We start from the raw sequence: 19,800 nt of genomic DNA on the forward strand, positions 1-19,800 counted from the left end.
CCCCGTCATCGCCTGATAATCAATAGCTGGCGACCATTCCCGAACTCAAAGGCAAACAAAACGAGAGCACGGCGTTGTACGCGGGACAAACAAAATTTCCCCCCAACAAGAGTGGCTTCAAGTCTAAGTGTTATACTTTTCAGACCTGTGGGGAGTCAGTGCGCAAACCAGTCCCTTTTTTTTCTGTTTGCATAAAAAGCAGCAGCTCCACTTTTAATAAAGACCAGATGACAAAATCCCATCGGCTCAGTTTTTCGACTACACTTACGACTGGTCCCTTTTTGGAAATCATATTACCAATCAGCTTGAAAACATTCAGCCCCCCCCCCCCCCCACCTCTCACCAACCTCCGTTTCTACAAATGAGCTCCAGTGTGAGACAGCAGACAGGCCTCCACTGGCATTCCTGATGCCTCAAAACCAAAAGGTGGTCGAGCTTATGTGGTCTTGGGCCCCTCAGTTCTGGAATGTTCAGAAAATTGCCTCTCCAAATATATGAACAGTCGGTCGCGGCTTTGACAGTCTCCTCCAAAAGTATTAGTACAACAGGGGCAATTCCTTTGTTTTTGCTGGATACTGAAAACATTTGGGTTTCGGATCAAAAGATGAATATGAGACACAAGCGCAGGGTTCGATTCCGGCTCCGGCCTTCCTGTGTGGAGTTTGCATGTTCTTCCCCCCCGTGCCTGCGTGCGGTTTTCTCTCTCGTGGACAAAAAAGGGGTACGCAGTAGTTAAGTTTACCTTTAGGGCTGAGGTCCATGCCTTCCACATAGAAAGGCCCGTTCCTTAAGGCTATTTCTTGCAGGATGATGCCAAAACTGTACACGTCACCCTTTTGTGTCCCCTGAGGAGGATGGTGGTCGTATATGAGCAGCTCAGGAGCTGTCCACAGCTTCTCTAAAAAATAAAATAAATACATAAATAATACAATACAATACAATACAATACAATACAATACAATACAATACAATACAATACAATAAATAAAGTGAGGTGCTGTCAAAACGGAGGCAAGGATACGGGAAGTACATCCGATCGGGGCAACGGCAACGTACTGGCATAGAGAGCATGAGAGTCATCGTTTTCGCAGGACGAGCGGAAGCTGGCCAATCCATAATCGGTGATTTTCAACACAAATCGGCTGTCCACCACACAATTAGATGACTTCAGATTTCCGTGGCAGCCAAAATAGCTGTTGTGAAGGTAGTTCATGCCCTGGAGAGCAGAGGTACATTTTATTCATGCAGCCCCCCCCCCCAACACACATATCCAGTATCTTTAAGACACATGGAAACAATAAGTTTTGACCAGCGGAGGCATGTTGAGGGTATTGAAAAGAGGCCAGGTTTCAAGGACATTGCGGTCTCGTGGGAATTTCGGTGAAATCACTGTTAATTCCTCCAAGGGGGAAGCATGCGGGTGAGGGGGGTGTCAGTGGAGATGGACAATATTTTGTGTAAACGGTTATGTCAGTTTGGGGAAACATCCCTCAAAGCTTCAGCAGTGCGTGCTCGCCACTGGACTCTGCTATCTGTAAGGAGCCATTCATTCATTATGCATCCAGTTCAACATCGAAGCCTTCCAAGAGGCGGATCTTGTGACAAAAGAATATCTGTGTTCGGGGGGCAGAGGTCCCCAAACCTTTTTTTCGGGTGTCACGGCTGCCCCGTCAGCTCCGCGTTTGGCTAAATTCTGTGCACTGCTTCTCCTTTCATTTATCAACAAAGTCTGTTGATTTAAATTTGCAAACCAATGTCGGAAGGACGACTCCGATTGGCGAGAATTACCCACATTTCCGCCACGTCTGACTCTGTACGGCCCGGTACCAAATGAGCCGTCGGGGACCAATGTTCTCCAGGTTAGAAAAGATTTTTTTTTTCCAGTAAATCCATGATTAGATTCGATGAAAGAAAATATGTGGCGTTCAAATGGATGTTTTTGCTCTGCAGGTTGCATAATAGCAATATTTACGGGATGCCGAGTTGGTTGTGCCGGTTCATATTGTCTGTACTCTCTCTTACACATTATTCACGCGAAACCATGGCAACAAGCGAGGTGCTTTTCTGTGTTTCTCTAAGGCTCACAAAGCATCTTTTTTTTTTCCTTTCTTTTTTTGGCAGTTGAAAATGCCTTTGTGGCTTCACCCCCCTTCCCACTCGTGTACCTTCACGATGTCATTGATCAGTGAGTAGCGGAACATCCAGTCCAGGTTGATGCTCTCATTCTCCAGAATGTCCTGCAAGGGATACGCACGAGCTCATCATGACCAGAAAGCAGCAAACGTTGACAAAGACAAAGAATTGATTTGATTGATCACTTCTGCTATACTCGACTACTTTCAAGTATTTTGCGAGAGAAAACACCTTGAGGGCAGACCCCTTCACGTGCCAACCCGCAAGATGCTAATGACCCGGGCCAGTGTGTGGAATCAGACTACACAGTTGTCAACCGGTCAAATCATAACAGTTGCCGCCATCGAGAAAAACGTCATAATAAAGCCCACGGTTGAGTTGCGCGCGGTTCCCCGAGTTCGTCCGTTTTAATAAGCTGCTGCAAGAGAGAGACGGCAGGCCAAAAATAAGAAGCCTTCAAGAAACCTGCACTTGGATTTCTCCAAGAAAAAGACACACGTGTCAAAGTCAACTCTCTTGGGGGTCAGCATTCAATAAAACTACTGAATAGTTTCATTTATTTACTTCTGGTGCCGGGCAGATTGGAGCGTTAGTTACTGCCAGTAAAAGCGGCTCACCCCCATTCCCATTTTTTTTTGGGGGGGGGGGTTGGTTGACAATACACCATATGTCCCAAACCCCTGCGCCAATCATCAAACTGTCAGCTGCTATTGTTGACAAAGCAAGAACACATGAATGAAAGAAAGTACAAAATGACTGTCTTGTTTTTTTTTTTTAAGGACTGCTAAGCACAAACTTTTTTAAGGACTGCTAAGCACAAACAACTCAAACTTTTGAACAGTGGCTTGGGTAGGGCACAGCTAAACATTTATTTTACCTCAATCTTTTTTTTTTTTGAAACACTTCAAGGCAAGAACCCTTCATCTTGTGGAAGTAGAGTACCGGTAATCAAATGTATGCAGATTCTTATTCTAGTCATGTGTTTTCTTGAGGAATTATTTATTTTTAAGGACTAAGCAAAAATGGAGACCATGCGTGGGGCGATTTGAAAATGAGGATATTTAAAGTTTTCTCAAGAACGGGGACCCTACCTGCAGACTGCCTCTGGGACAGTACTCGGTTATAATGCAAATGTTGGGAGGGTCGATGCAGGCTCCGATGAAGCGGGTGAGATGGTTAAACTGGACATCTCTCATCTGGAAAGAAGACAAACACAGTGAAACTTTCCACACATCACATTTCTCCAACGCTGTGGGAACAGAGGACAGGGGGAAAGGACTGGGCGCTTCATTTATATTCAGACTTGGAATTACGCCTGGCAGCATTTCGTCAAAAATCTTCTACTTGCAGTCAGCGAGTTGGCACGTATTCTACATGCGGAGACTGACTCCTTGCGCAGGGCACCTCGTTGTAAACGTGCAAGTGCATAATTTGCTCATGGTGGTTATGAATGAGGCAGTGTGTGTATGGGGGCACCAGAAAAAAACAAAAAAGATGTATTGAGAGGATGTACAAGCAGGGACCAAGCAGAATCTGTACAAGTACATTTCCCTGGCGTGGAGGATTTACACAATCGAATGAAAACTGTTTGAAACTCGGGACATTGCTTTTGATGAAAAGGTCTTTGAGGTGCCTTTAGCATGACCCCAGCCGAGCAGCACTAAACAAATATATTTCTCTAGCCAGCGGGAAAGACCCGCGCCGGTAATTTCGGCAGGTAGGCGACTTTTCATGACTGACAGCCGTTCTCATAGCAAAACCCGGGAGTTGGTTGCTTCTGTTTTATAACCCTGGAGATGTTAGCCTACCCTTTGCCCTATATAATTCCCCTGCTGAACAGTGACTGGTGGGGAGGGGGGGGGGCGAGCAGGGAGACAAGTGGTTAAGTTTCCTCCACCCCCCCCCCCCCCCCCCCTCCCATCTGGTGGGCTTTTTCAGGAGCTGAGGTTTGACGGGCAATCCAGCCTCTGGGAGGTCTGAGAAGCTGCTAGTCCAGACAGCAGCCCCCGGTCCCATGCGGCCTTGCTGACTGACTGAGAGGCCGCGCAGGCTTCCAGGAAGCCCTGATTGATCTTCATGTGTCAAGTTAAAAATAAAAATTTTTAAAAATCGCTCTTAGGTCTAGTCTTGTCGGGTTTTGCGAGGTGGTAGTTGGTTGGACCCAAACAAGCAGGGAGGCATTTCGAGCAAACATGGCTTCTTGATACTGTTATTAGGTTGTTCGTACTCATCTCTGGTCTCTTCATTGGTTCTGATTACGTTTTTTTTCTACCAGGAAATATTTAGCTGCTGCTTTTGGAGCCAAAATTGATTTTAATTCATTGGCTCACATTTTCATCCAGCGACGGGATGAATAATTCACTCCAAAAATGACCTTCCGGAAACAATCAAGGGCAAGCAATCCAATGACGCAAACTCAAGGTCAAAGCTTTTCTATCACCCGCACACTCACGTGTTTGAGTTCCAGCAAAACTTGTCTGGTGAGCTCGATTCGCTTCTTGTTGACATGTTTGATAGCCACCAGGTTGCCCTGCAATCAAGACACAACGCCAGCGCAAATGATTAGGATGTCAATCCATGCGATGGCTGCCAAGTGAAGACTAACAATCACGCAAATTGCCCCCGAAAAAAACCAAGAGAGGAAATCCAGCCACCCATCAAAACAGAAAATGTGTGATCATTTCATCCAACGATATCATCTTCCAAACCAACTTGATGGTACACTTGTTGCTAATTCAAAGGCTTCGGACCTTATTGCCATGGCAACGCATCTCACATGTGCTAACACGAGCATCTGTATCATATTACTGAAATGAGTCGGGTGCGGTGCGAAAAACTTTGTCCCGAGCTTGTCCTGTAACGCGGGCGCAACGCTAAAGCACCCGCATATTTATTGCCGTGATTGGTTAACTTTCGCTAACTATTTGTTTGTTGGTAACGTTTCTTGCAGCTTGGAATATCCTCAATGCGCAACGCCGTTAGCCACTCGGCAAATGATTAATAAACGGAAGACAAGTACACTACGGGAGATACATGCTTGAGTGTCTGGTCCGCAGACCCGAGGCACCGGACGACTGCATAGGAGCTCAGAGAGGCAAGGTGAGCAGCAGCATTATGGAGCAACTGGAGATGCTTCATGGAGGATTGGGCGACTCCAAAGTAAAGCGCAGGACAGTAATCCAGCCGAGATGTATTAACAACCATAATTACGAGTACAAATATGTCAAAATGGACAGAGGCGTCTCTTTTTTATGGCAGAATTCGGTCTGCATCGCTTGTGTCTTGCGCCTGTAATGGGCAGCATTTTTCACAGCCCCGCTTTGTTCAGCGGAGAGATCGGTGCTGTTGAACGGTCTGCGGCTGGATGGATGGAGGTCTTGAGGAGCCGACGATGAGAAGAAAGGGGCGTTGGCGCGGAGTGCCGATGCGGATTTGGAGCTGGGAGTCGCGGCTTGGAGTTTGAAGCGGATTACGTGGGACAGGAGAAGTGAACTAATCTCTTTTCGTCAATGGATGCTACAGCTTTGTGTTTGCTTTCAAAACTTTGCTTGTAGCAGACGTGTGCACATTTTCAGCATGACGTCTCTGATCCACTGGAGAAAGGACACTTTGATCCTCTCCTCTTTCATCTAGAACTGCTTCAGACAACAAAGTGTATGCAGAAAAGTGGTGAAGATTGCACGACTGTCTCGGTCCTATGTGTTGTGTTGTGTTATTTTTTGTTGTTTTGAGTTCAAAATGGCGCCGCGAGAGTGGCTGCCTTTCCAGCAGCTCCTATTTTTTTGTTGTTCTACTTCTTCCTTTCATAACTTTGCTGCTGTGAATCTGGAATTTCTCCATTGTGAGACTAATAAAGGTTTTTCTTCTTCTTCTTAAAATTTGCAAGGTATGTGTCCCGGAAGAGATCTTAGAAGAGATCTTGCAGCCTAACTCACACAAAGGCAAAAATAATCATTCTCATTATTGAGGCACTTATGTTTGTCGTTTTCCCTCGCGCCTCCTCCGCCATAAACAAACAAATTAAAGTCAGCAACAAGTTGATTGTCGCGTCCGGACTGCAAGGCGGCAGTGTCGAAAGAGGCGGGGAGGCGGAGGGAGGAAAAAAAAAAAAAGTGAATACTGACGCATTCTGCAGCTCACATTAAAAGCAACTACCTAAATTCGCCCACACACGCTTTCTCCTCTCCATCTTTCTCGGCAACCATGCGCATGCGTAGGTGGGCAAAAGAGTGAGTGGAAGATCGTCAGAACTCAGCAAGCCTTACCTTAAAATAACCCGTTTTTGCAAAGAGTTGATATTTTCCATGAGCGGTTATCAGAGAGCCGTAGCTGGAGCCTCTCTGAGGAGAAAGACATGAAAAAATTGTCTTAGCCTTGAGTCCATTTTGAGCAAAAGAGGATTACAGTCCATCCACTTTGGACGACGTCGCTTAGCTGCAAGATAAATTCATGAAAAAAAAAAAAACGAAGTCTATTCGGGTCTGCAAAATAGCAGTTCAAGGTCTGTCCTCACAGTGTGAATCGGCGCGTTGCGGAGGCAGCGCGTGCAGATGCCGAGCATCGACATTTGCACGACTGCGGAGAATGCAAAAAAATAAAAATAAAACTGGGCACGCGGCGTACATTGGAAACTATGATCTGGAAAAGACATCTACGTTACAACTGGGCTTCAAACGATGAAGCATATGCTATTGTTTTCCAAAACCGACCTTGTTAGCGAAAGTTGTGATGCAAGCAAAGCAGCCCCCCCCCCCAAAAAAAAAATTAGTCTTCAAATTCTGAAAACATTTGACTTTTGAGTTTTTATTGCCGGGAAATATACAGCGACTCTCGTCACCCCCCCCTCCCAACTCATCCCCCCCCCCGGCGGTTGTGGGCCCAGGCTCAACCCGCAGAAGATGCATGAGCCCTCAGAACACAAGAACCCGATACTGGAAGAACGCGACAAGGTATTCCAGATGCAGGGACCGGCGCCTGGCAAAAGCTTTCTTATTTCAAGCGTCACTTCATCTGTTTTTCGGCCACCTTCGACAAAACAACCCGGGAAGTGCCAACAAAAGATTCCGGACTCTTTCGGGACCCGCTTGCTTTTTCGCCAAACCCAACGAAGGCTTCTGGATTCCTCGGCAGAGAAACACCAGGCCGCCATAAGAGCTGACAGACGAGCAACAACTTGTTAATTTGAAGGCAATCTAACGTGGAGAGCGAGCGTGACATTTTCAGCTCTGCCAGCTGCAATATGAGCTCATGTGGGCGTGTCCTCTCAACAATTGCCAAAAGTGCTTTGGAAGTCTGTCTCTTGAACCTCCCGCGGACAATTTGTATTCATTTGTTAGCCCCCCCCGGCTGTAATTAAATCACCCGGTGAAATACGAGGCCGGCTTTATACCTGCGAGAGCGTGAGACGACTGCCGGCTCGTTTGTGGTATTTATTGGGGCTCTCAAACTGGAGGTCCTCCCAGCGAATCCTCCACAGCATTCCGGCCAGCTCTTTCTCCAACTTGAGTTTCCTACAAAAAAGGGGGAAAGTGGAACGGCGGTAAAATCAATCAGCGGGGTAACAGTGATGCCAAGGTCACAGCAACCCCCCCCCCCCCAACCAAGCAGGCTGAAGTGGTCGCCATCCAATCGCAGGGCACACCGAGACGAACGACCATTCGCGCTCTCAATCACAATTTCGAATGTTCCATTAACCCTGCCATGCATGTTCTTGGAATGTGGGAAAGAAATCGGAGTACCCGCAGAAAAGCCACGCGGGCATTGGGAGAAGGTACTGGCCAGTAAGTTCAAGAAACAAACGAAAGATGTGCAACAGCAGGGGAAGATAAATATCTTCACCGTCTAAATCATTTATTCTTGAATGTGCGACAGGTCTGGTGTTATTTTTGAGCGTCGCTCCGGCAAACGCAAAGCGCCGCAGAGGGAAGGCATCTTTCCAACAAATCGTCCAAAGCCTTCCATTTTTTTTGTACGTGTGTCTGTTTGTGTTTCGACAGACGTGAGTAAAATCCTTTCCACCCCCCCCCCAAAAAAAAAAGACAAACGAGCAGAGCACACACATTCCGACACCGTCTAAAAGGTGTAAAACACTTCCAGATGGCTGCGAGAAATTATTGCAGCGCTTGCAGATTGCGTTTGAGCCTCTTTTCAACCTCGTTTTGGGTTTTTTTTTTCCATGTGGAGAAAACATCACTTGTCTGATGCTTGTTTGTGTTGTGTTTTGGGCCGTTTTGTGCGTCCAATTTGAGGACAGGAAACAAGATCAAACCAGTGGTGCTCCCCTTGCCCCATCCACCACGAATAAAAAAAATATCTATATATATAGAACGTATTTTTCTATTTAAAGAGCCTGGTTCAGAGACCTCTGGCAGCCCGAATAGCAAAGTGTGGGGCTCCACAGTGGGCCTATTGTTTCCTAAGTCCCATATGTGAATACCTCTGCTGGAGCGGGGCCCTCCATTAAAACATCAGAGCAAAAGCAGCTCTGCTTAACGTCCGCCTCACACCGCCGCTACACACACACACACTCCAAAATCAACAGAGATAGGCCATCCCGCTGAAATCGGTAAACAGGTCCATGTTACAAATACGTTTGTTGACTTTTGCGAAAGTAAATTCCGATCACCCTAAGCCCTTCGAACTATTTCAATCACCTGCCACTTGAAATGTACACAAAAAAAAAAAACACACAGGAAATGAAGCGTTGCATTCCGACAGTTTTTATTAAACTTAAAATGTCACCATTGCATAATATTTCACACGGATAATACACGTTTTTGTCAACGATGACCCCATTTTCCAAGTAGTAAAAATATCCCGTTATATAGTTCACAGTCTAGTATTATTTTTCCACCAATCCCGCGATTGCATGACCCCAGCATAATCGAGTATAAAATATTTTCGTTAAAAATACAAAACAGCAGCACTGAATACATCATGGTTCCATATACTGTATTCCTTTCTCCACGTTTTCATTCAAATACTCGGCCAAATAAATAGTCGTTCTGATCCTCAGAAACTGCGGCTTCGACGGGACGAATTCGAGAAGAAGTCATATCGAGCCTTTTAGTGGTGATTTGTAGATCAAGTAGTGAAGACAGCAGCTCGTTGGTCTTGCGTGACGGCGGGCCCCCGGGCCGCTGTGCCGCGCGCCTCCGTGTCCGTCGGCAAAGCTCCGCTGGCGTCTGCGAGAACAGAGAGCCGCTTGTGAGCGTTCGCCGTCAAACATCCGCAAAGCTCTGGAAATGGTGCGATTCCCAAAAAGATTTGCCGCTTGTGGTGCACTCAAACGTCAGAAAGAGTCTTCCGGAAATGATTTGCGGTGTTGCGTAACAATTCTTCGAGCGAGTTTCGTTGTTTCACGGAAATGTTCCTCGAGGGACGTAACGAATCTGTGGCGTGAGTTCGTCGTAACCGTTTCTAATCAAATGGCCGCCAATTATGACCTATGCCTATGTAATACACAATACAAACATGAATTACAAAAATGGATATGTTATAATCCACTTTAATGATTCAAATGAAAAATATTCCAAAAGTAGAGGGCATTTCACAACAATTACCGGGGGGCCAAGCGTCCAGGTCAATTAGTTCAAAAGGAAACCACTCGGTGCTTGTTGTTGAACTGTGTGCTGCAAAAAAAAAAAACAGAAAGGGTGAACCGTTATTATGATGATTCTTTTATGATGATTTCAATCTAATAGAAGCTTGGCATTGAACTTGATCAACTGTGATGCAGACAAAAGAGTATTTATTTATTCATTTATTTATGTTTTATTTTTTTTACCTGAGGTGGAAAGCTGCTGCTGCTCCTCCGGCTTTCTTCCACCGTTCCTCTGATCAAAATCCATTCTGATTGGCTGCTGATTCACACTCGGCAGTTTTAATAGTCAAGTCGTGCAAAAAACGTGAGCAAATTCATCGTGTTCATCAATGAAGAAGCGAGAACCTATTTGAAGAACCGACTGATGATTCAAGTTTGGTTGGGCCTGTAAGTAACGACGCACCGACGACGACGACGACGTACGGGATGCCCTCGACGCCGACGAATGACGGACTGGCAACGTTTTGTAAATTGCCCGCCTCTGATGTATGGTGCGCATACCAGAGGTGGGAGTAAGTCACGAGTACGTCTCACGTTGTAATTTTCAAGCCTTGAGAAAGTCGTAAAATCTTGCTCGGTCACAACATATGTTATGTTGGAGTGATGATAATAATACCAAAAAAAAAATTTTTTTAATGTTTTTAAATCACTGATCATACTGCAGAAAGTACATCATCTCCGAATATGAAATGGTCATTTACATCTTTAAAAATGAAAAACAACTCAGCTCATGAAATGAATGTCACAACTATTGAATCATTTCGAAGAATGCAAGTTATTTTTGTCACGCAAACGTCGAAATGATAAATACTGACATATGCTGAATGTGGGAAGATGTAATGTATAGGCAACAGATTTGAAAATGACAAATGCCGTTTCTGGCGACACTCTTGTTCGCCCAAATCTCTTTTTGTGTGTTAAAATGGGAAAAACTGAGAACTGAGAAATTCATTCATTCAAATTGTACAATGACAACAAGAAACTCATGACATCATCACCTCTCGATCCGAGTCGGAGACAAGATGCACACCCGATTTGTTATTCATTGCCCCCCCCACCCCCCCAACAATAATTCATGGTAAACAAAGCCACGATTTCAATAAAAAGAAGACGATTGAAAACCACCACAAACAAGCTAGCAAGTTTAAATGAGTAAAATCAAACACGACAAAAAGCCCCGGCAACGTTTGGGCCGCCCCCCCCCCCCCATTAAAGGAATAAACACAGCAGGGAAGCCTTAACCCTGCCGCTTTAAGAACATTTACAAGCAATAAAATGAATGGCCGCAGTGGCACATGATGCGACTCGTGACAAAAAAAAAGACTTTAGTGTTGAAGAACATGTGAGCCAACCATTTTTTACCCCCCCCCCCCCAAAAAAAAAAAAAAACTCCCCTCACATTTATCAGCCCATATTCGCGAATCCTTAATTCAGGTGACATTTCGATTTAACCTGAAGCAAAATAACAAACAGCATGACCGGACTTCGCGATCGTCGAGCGCGAAGCGTGTTGGGGCCCAGCGTGCGAGCTCACACGGCGGTTGAAACGCGGCGACCCGCCGCTTTACGATCGCGGCCCGCCGAGCTGTTTCTGCGACAACAATTGTGAAAAATACCACACGGGCAACCCCATTGCGGCGACCGCTCGTAAATTCTCTTTCCAATCGCATATCGCTTTGTCACCCCGTTTAAATCACTTTTACATTCGCGCCGTTGTTTTCTCAGAGGCGGCGCCGAGCGAGTGCGTCGGCGACGTTTGCTTTTCCGACTCACCTGTAAATGAGGAAACTGGAGATTCCAAAAATGATGAGCGCCAAGCCCGATCCCACCGCCACGATTCCCAGAACGGGCAGCTGACCTGGAAACAGGAGAAGGATTCCACGCTCGGTTGTTGCTCATATGTTCAACAGGTGGGTGGGGGGGTGAGGGGGGGGGCACGCTACAACAAACACAGCTGTCACTGCCTAATTTAAGATTGTTAGCATTTCCAAAGTCTAATTAAGACTCAGAATTCAATCAGAAGAATCCAAATAATATGATCGCACTCTATATATCGATAATAAACTGTGGAAATTGCGCCAAATAAGATAAGATAAGATAAGATAAGATATCCTTTATTCGTCCCACAATGGGGAAATTTACAGCCTCCAGCAGCAAGAATGTATGTAGAAAGAAGAAAGGAGAAAGAGAAAAAAAAAACATCTTTCAATTAAATACAATATGAACACAAATGGATAAAAATTATTATTATTATTATGATTGTTATTTTTTATTCATCAGCCTATTACATTATTATTATTATTATTGTGTATTAGTTACACAGCTCATGAGGACATTTTCTAAAGGTCATCAAGGGAATTTGTATTCGACTCCATCTGAAGCGTTGATGGAGGAGGAGAGGGGGGGGGGTGGCTTCTATCATACCGTCATTGCAGGAGGGGTCATCCGTGGAAAACACACAGGGTGGGTTATCCAGCGGTGGACCCCCACTGGGCCAGTGGATCTTCTCTGTCTGGGACCAAATGATCTCTTTCATGGTTCCATTGTAGTAAGCAACCAGCTGCACAAAAACAATCACATTAGTTTTTTTTGTTTTGTTTTTTTATATCAAGGACCAAGATATGACTAAGATGATTTTCAACATCACTTTTCCTGTTAAGGGTCACGGGACACCTGGAGCTGACCCCCTCCCCCGCGAGTAGCGAGTCAGAGCCGGATTTCGACTTTGATGATACAACATCTGTTCTCCTGCTGTGAAACATGACTCCTGACGTTCATACATGAGGGTCTTTTTGGGGGGAGGGGTGGGGTGGGGGGGTTGTTTTGCTTTCCCTTCATGCTTGTCGCATGTCGTGTCCTCTCTCCTTAAACCTTGAAGGCCACCGCCGCTGCGGAGGGTCATCCAAACAATGCAGATAGCCCTATCGATAGCGGTGGGTGGGGGGCAGGGCCCACAAAGCCTGAAATTGGCGAAATAGTCGCTGGAGAACAATGATGGCGTTTTTTTTTCCATTTAAACGAATTGACATGTGCCTTGAATCTCAATTTTAGATTCGATCCAAAACTAAAACCGCCTTCCAATAAAATGAAACCGTTTCGGCCACCAGTTGACTCAAACAGTCGCGCTTTGGGGGGGGGGGTCAACATACAAACTTCCAAATAAAAGGTGTCCTCAAGTGAGAGTTTTGAAAAGCGCCGGCACGGGTTGCTCCCGCGTCAACAATGCATCATTTTTGCAAATGCGCCAGATGGACCCAGAACGGGTGAGCAGCTAAACACGGACCCGAAAAGCTGCATGAGAATGAGAAAACCAGGCCGGTGACTCGGGTCAATCAGTCATGGATGAGCACCAATTAAAGCCAAAGATAGATGAGAACGAGAGCTCCCGCTGACTGCCTCGAAGGACCTTGATCACATTCTGATTGAAGTCAAATGTAGCTAACCCACTTTTATTTATTTGCACTCAAAGGGGGAAAAAAAGGAAAAAAAACTGTTTTGCAGATCACAACACACAAATATTTTCCTCTGACTGTGGTGGAATTTTGAGGTTTTAAGCACGTTATCATTAGGGAAATTAGGACCCACCGGCATTTGTTCAAGATACTAATGGCCAAAAGGATGTGGCTTCCACCGACACAAAACCGTTTATTCTCTCGATCCTTTCTCATGCTGAATATTTGAGCGTACTACGCTGTGTGACCAGCAATAATGCAAAGGCAATAAAAAATATACGGTACAAAGAATGGGTCCACTTACCCCGTACTCTCCCGTGTCCTGGTTGGTCATGGCCCAAAGGTTGATGTCTATATCCCGGGCATTTTTGTGGTCTGTGGTTACAAGACCCGTCACCCCTAGCAACAACATCCACAGCAAAGGTCTGGTCAGGCCGCGCGATCTTTCATCCCTTATTAAAATCGGAGATGCTTTTAACTCAAGGAGGGGCTTGGAGGAATAAATCTCAAGTAATGTCTCCCTCTCTCTTTTTACGTTGTTGTGCTCCTGCGTCTTGTTTTTTTTTCCTCGGAGATGGCGGCGCTTCGAAACCAGCACCTTTCCGACTTCAACACTGAGAACGGCTTTCGGGAATGGGGAATGTGGCCTTCAAAGTGTAAAACGTGGCCGTTTCCGTGAAAGCCGGCAGTACAAAATGTCTAAAACGCTCAACTACCATGAAATAGAACGACTAAAAAAAAAAAAAAGCCTTTATTGGCTAATGAAGTGGCTGTGCTACAAAACAGCTGGCAAACCGTATTTTCTCACCCCAGATTTGGCGGTTTTGTGTTCTCATTGTGATGTTGATGCCGTCGTTTTGAGCTCCGCCTTCAGCCAGCGTTTCCTCCAAGGCCTTTGCGTACAGCACAAAGCCATCGTAGAAGCTGCCGGCGATGTAGTCCATCTGCAAGACGACGGCGGCCATATTGAAACGCATCGAAGGAGTGGAGCTCAACTCAACTCAACGGTATTTCTCGAGCACTTTCAGACACCGGACGTTGTATTTGGTCTGTCGTGGTGAAGAAGGAGCTGAGCCAAAGGGCGAAGCTCTCAATTTACCGGTCGATCTACGTTCCAACCCTCATCTATGGTCACGAGCTCTGGGTCGTGACCGAAAGAACGAGATCCCGGATACAAGCGGCCGAAATGAGTTTTCTCCGCAGGGTGTCCGGCTCTCTCCTAGAGATAAGGTGAGAAGCTCGGTCATCCGGGAGGGGCTCCGAGTCGAGTCGCTTCTCCTCCACATCGAGAGGAGCCAGATGAGGTGGCTTGGGCATCTGATTCGGCTGCCTCCTGAACGCCTCCCTGGTGAGGTGTTCCGGGCATGTCCCACCGGGAGGAGACCCCGAGGAAGACCCAGGACACGCTGGAGAGACGATGTCACCCAGCTGGCCTGGGAACGCCTCGGGATCCCCCGGGGAGAGCTGGAAGAAGTAGCTAGGGAGAGGGAAGTCTGGGCTTCCCTGCTAAAGCTCTTGCCCCCGCGAACCGGCCCCGGATAAGCGGTAGATGATGGATGGATGGACTTTCAGACAGCCATCGCTGCATACAAACTGCTGTACATGGAGCAACTAAAATATACAACAGTCAAGCAATAAATCGGTAACAAAGACGGTAGAAAGCCCCGAACAGCAAAACTAAGAACAAATCTGAGTCATGCCGATTTCATATCAAGACCAAAATGACGCGCCGATCATTTCCTTTCACCTACCAGTGATGGTTCCAAATGTACACCAAAATCCTGCTGCGCTCTTGCGTGGAGTCGCCTCTGAAATTCTTTGTACTCTGGATTATCAGGAGGTCGGTATGTTATAATGAAAACCGACTAAAAAGGGACACAGAAAAATAAGAGCGTCATCAGAGAGAAGGGCATCTTGGCCGTAACGTCTTTCAGCAAGGACATTCCAAAAAAAAAAAAAAAAACGCACAAAAGCAGAAAAGCATCTTCTATGGAATCACCATGGCAACCCTCAATCGCTTTTACCTACTTCTGTGGTCTTATTTCGGTGATCTGAAAGATCTAGAAGCTCTACCGCTTGTGTAGTCACTTTGCAGCAATGATTTGATTTGAATTAATGCCCCCCCCCCCAAAATAATTTAAATAAATAAAATTTAGAGTGGCGGCCCGGTAGCCCAGTGGTTAGCACGTCGGCTTCACAGTGCAGAGGTACCGGGTTCGATTCCAGCTATGGCCTCCCTGTGTGGAGTTTGCATGTTCTCCCCGGGCCTGCGTGGGCTTTCTCCGGGTGCTCCGGTTTCCTCCCACATTCCAAAAACATGCGTGGCAGGCTGATTGAACACTCTAAATTGTCCCTAGGTATGAGTGTGAGTGCGAATGGTTGTTCGTCTCTGTGTGCCCTGCGATTGGCTGGCAACTGATTCAGGGTATCCCCCGCCTACTGCCCGAAGACAGCTGGGATAGGCTCCAGCACCCCCCGCGACCCTAGTGAGGATCAAGCGGTTTGGAAAATGGATGGAAATGGATGGATGAAAATTTAGAGTGGCGGCCCGGTAGCCCAGTGGTTAGCACGTGGGCTTCACAGTGCAGAGGTACCGGGTTCGATTCCAGCTCCGGCCTCCCTGTGTGGAGTTTGCATGTTCTCCCCGGGCCTGCGTGGGCTTTCTCCGGGTGCTCCGGTTTCCTCCCACATTCCAAAAACATGCGTGGCAGGCTGATTGAGCACTCTAAATTGTCCCTAGGTGTGAGTGTGAGTGCGAATGGTTGTTCGTTTCTGTGTGCCCTGCGATTGGCTGGCAACCGATTCAGGGTGTCCCCCGCCTACTGCCCGAAGACAGCTGGGATAGGCTCCAGCACCCCCCGCGACCCTAGTGAGGATCAAGCGGCTTGGAAGATGAATGAATGAATGAATGAAAAATTTAGAGTGTTCAATCAGCCTGCCACGCATGTTTTTGGAATGTGGGAGGAAACCGGAGCACCCGGAGAAAACCCACGCAGGCCCGGGGAGAACATGCAAACTCCACACAGGGAGGCTGGAGCTGGAATCGAACCCGGTACATCTGCACTGTGAAGCCGACGTGCTAACCACTGGACTAGCGGGCCGCCCGGGATTTTAACACTCAAATAATAATAATATTTGACCACAGAGGATATCAATCAGACTTTAACACAAGTTCATTTCCCCGTTTTCGGGTTGAGCGTACCTTAAAGACCTTGATGGGATCGTCCCACTCGAGATCAGAGTTCTGCCAGGGTTTGCGTTCCGTCAAACTTTCGGCAAAAACATCCAAATAAAAAATGGCGTAGTTTTCGGGGTCCGCGATCTCGCTGTGGAAGAGTTTCATGATGTTCAGGAAGCTGTCCAGGGGGCCGCATATGTACACAACTGCAGCGGGAGAGAACCACATCAAGGTAAGCTATCGTTCAACACCTTCATGCAGGGTCGTCATGGTAACGCAAGCCGTACATAGCATTTGTTCCGAGCAGGTGAGGCGAACAGTCGCTCATTTTCATAAGATGACCCCCCCCCCCCCCCCGTCTCACAACAGACTCGCTTCAAGGACACTTTCGATAAAAGGAGAGAAAGTGTTGTGTGCACGTCTTGACCTTTTGGCCCATTTGAATGACCTTTGAAAGCGAGAAAGGGTGCGTTTGATTTGTGCAGAGGGCATCTTTGAGGATGTGATCGGATGATCAATGTTATCCAAAACTGCACTTCGACCACTCACTGTAAATATAATGCCACAGACATATTACCCCCCCCCCCCCCACACACACACATTCTAATTTCGGCCCATACTCGTGAGTGTAACCTCTGATTCCAATCAAATCAAGTCTCCTGGTTAAATATTTAACAGACCAGCTTTTTTTTTTTTTTTTTGTAGCCGTCAGCCTTGTATTTCACGTCAAAGCCAAATGCACTTCGACACTCCGACTGTAAAGTCATTCCTCACTTTCCGAATTAGTTTAACTGATGTTTGTGTGCTTGTTTTATGGGGGTGGGGGGGAGGGCAGAGCGGTGCGGTGTGATTGGTTGTTTTATTTATTTATTTAATCGAACTGTTTTTGCAGTCCTTGATGTTTGACCATTGGCACACTGACGGGAAAAAAAAAATGGCCTCCAAAACGTCAACACGGAACATCGACAATGGTTGTTGTGCTCCCTTTTCCGCCCGACGTCTCATTGTCTGCTCACGCCGAAATCAACCGACCTGCGTGTTTACAATGACCTTTCACCCCGACACCTACACTCGGGCTGCCTTTGCGCCGCAAAAAAAAAAAAAACGATCCAAGCGGCGTTATTTTCCTTCCAGACAGATGCCGGAGTGCAGGCTCGCAGCTCAGAGGCCACTTAGCAGACATTTCCTCATTGGTTACACTCATGTTGGAGCCCCGACTCTCATCTGTTCCATCGTGGTTGAACCATGCCAAGTGGCTCTGCTGTCTGCTGGATTGCACCCAAGATAAATGCCGCAACAGTCGGGGGGTGGGGGGGGGGGGCAAAAAAATAAAAAATAAAAATGGGCCTTTGCGTGTTGCAGCCTCAAGTTGACTGACTTGCGCACAAATGCGCATTGAAGTGGCTTGGTCAGAGTTGTTCCACTTCTCACTCTTCAAGATCCTCCATGTTCTACTTTCTGACGAACTTTCTGACGAAGATTTTTTTTTGTCTTTCATCTCAAAAAACATGAAATGAAACCGCAGGAATTTGCTGTCGCTGAAATATTACTGGGGGCGGGGGGACACACACAAAAATCTCTTCAAACGTCATGCACGACGCCATTTCATCCGTCAATAAGGATTGACTTGACTCTGGATGCCTGAAATTTGAAATCATCTTAAATGTTTTTCAATGTTTAATGCGCGGACATGTCAACGTGGGGGACATTTACACCAACGAACCGAACGGTGCGTAAGGGAACGTCCGTAAAAGATATGATTGGATGGCTTTAGTGTGGGAGAACTTGACTCGCCGCCATCGAGCCCCGACCTCAACACCATCAAACACGTTTGTAAGAACAACAACGGAGAGTGTGAGCCAGGCTCTTTCTCGTCCAAGGTGAGTGACCTCGCGTGATTCAACAGCGAGAATCGGTCCTGGGGGGGGGGGGGCTTTACACAAAATATCAAATCATAACCCAGCAGCGAGAAGTACGACTTCAAAATAGGTTTTGTTCTAATAATGGAAAATAGTACGGGAGCGTTTCTTCTGACCGCAGTCAATATACTTCCCACATCGTCCTTTGCCAGGAATTGCGAGGAAGAATTTTGGGAACTAAAGTGGGCGGACGAGGGGGGGGGGGCAGGGTGGGCTTGACATTGCAACCGCGCGCGCACTTTGTCAGCTGTAAAAGCTCAAATGACGTGAGTCACCACAATAGTTTCAAGCTCTCCTCTCCGGTCTCGGCCTCTCGTCACCTCGGCCCAGTTGGCTACCGGCTGGGCTAAAAGTGAATTCCGAGCAAGCCTGGACAAAAGCGTCCATGAGCTCCGGCGCGCTGCGGCAGCGTCATAATTCATCCGAGATGGGGTCGGCCGCAGGGGCCGGGCTGGGGTCTTCTTGGCTTTTAACTGGCATAGGACGCCGGCTTTGCCGCGGGTTGTATTGGAGCAACCCATGGACATGTTTGAAAAGTTTCCCACAGGCTGCATTCGTCGCCGCTCAATTCAGTTGATCCGAGATTCCAAAATGCAGCCGCAACGGATATCACGCAGCGACGATGACAATTAATTCAGTAGCGGCCGATTCTAGAGCAAGTCTGAAAAGACGTTTAAAAACGTCTTTGGGAGTGAATGAGTTGAGAGCCATGTTTAAAAGTAGCGCTTCCACATTCAAGTGACTTGGAGAACTTTGATCTGATCCTGTGATTTTATTTTTTTCTTCCCCCCCCCCCCCCCCCTCCCTGGCAAAGCTCACACAAGTGCTGAATGTCTTCTTCAAAGTAAACGTTCAACGGTTCCACTTGCAAACTTTTCAGCATGGCAAGCAGAAAATTCAAAAATAAACAAGGGCATATTTACCCTTCACTTGAGTGATGATTGACTTTTAACCATAAGTTTATGTATTTTCATCAGTTCGGCGTCGGCAGAGAGTCGTGCGGAAAGTGAAGAGTGGCGAAGGAAATAGAAATCGCGAGTCACATCTGCATGTTACAGAACTGCAAGTCAAACTGACTTTCGATTTCTCCGAGGGCTGTTTACGTAAATATTGCGATCACTCAGCAGCGACCTAAAAACAGCTCCTCTATTTGTGGTTTCATCCCCGTTTGGAAAAAGATTACCAGACTAGACTGTGGCGTTCCCTCTTTCCAAGCAGCACGGAAGGCTTATTTAAGGTTGAATAGTATCTATGTGTTTAGTTATAGTTGAGAAAGAACTTTCGGATGGAAGCATAGACGGCAATACTGAAGTCATTACCCTTTTCCTCCTGCGCTTATGGCCTGCAGGTCAGATAAACCAGAGGCTTACTGGGAACCCTTCCCCGCCCCCTGTTTTTTGTCAATGTCGTGTGAGCTTCTCTCTCCTTGCCGTTTGTATGTTGTGGTCTCGCGGTAATAAATCCAACGCCGAATGGGGGTTCCCCCCAAATGCTCGGCTTGCCATTTTTGAACTT

The 19,800-nt window shown here is 46.8% G+C and overlaps 1 protein-coding gene across 1 annotated transcript in view; it reads right to left on the reverse strand.

The window, feature by feature from the left end:
- npr2 (natriuretic peptide receptor 2) overlaps positions 1-19,800 on the reverse strand; it is a 30,095-nt gene that overhangs the window by 8,120 nt on the left and 2,175 nt on the right. Inside the window, exons 2-14 of the mRNA XM_052051083.1 lie at positions 16,391-16,572; positions 14,940-15,053; positions 13,997-14,132; positions 13,493-13,587; positions 12,161-12,296; positions 11,510-11,594; positions 7,523-7,643; positions 6,399-6,473; positions 4,586-4,663; positions 3,225-3,329; positions 2,166-2,237; positions 1,057-1,216; positions 743-898 (exon numbers count right to left, since the gene is read on the reverse strand). Of these exons, the coding sequence (XP_051907043.1) occupies positions 743-898; positions 1,057-1,216; positions 2,166-2,237; positions 3,225-3,329; positions 4,586-4,663; positions 6,399-6,473; positions 7,523-7,643; positions 11,510-11,594; positions 12,161-12,296; positions 13,493-13,587; positions 13,997-14,132; positions 14,940-15,053; positions 16,391-16,572 (1,515 nt within the window). The remainder of the gene's footprint in view (positions 1-742; positions 899-1,056; positions 1,217-2,165; positions 2,238-3,224; positions 3,330-4,585; positions 4,664-6,398; positions 6,474-7,522; positions 7,644-11,509; positions 11,595-12,160; positions 12,297-13,492; positions 13,588-13,996; positions 14,133-14,939; positions 15,054-16,390; positions 16,573-19,800) is intronic.

Source organism: Hippocampus zosterae, chromosome 18 (assembly GCF_025434085.1).
Source record: "Hippocampus zosterae strain Florida chromosome 18, ASM2543408v3, whole genome shotgun sequence".
NCBI classification, from domain to species: domain Eukaryota; kingdom Metazoa; phylum Chordata; class Actinopteri; order Syngnathiformes; family Syngnathidae; genus Hippocampus; species Hippocampus zosterae.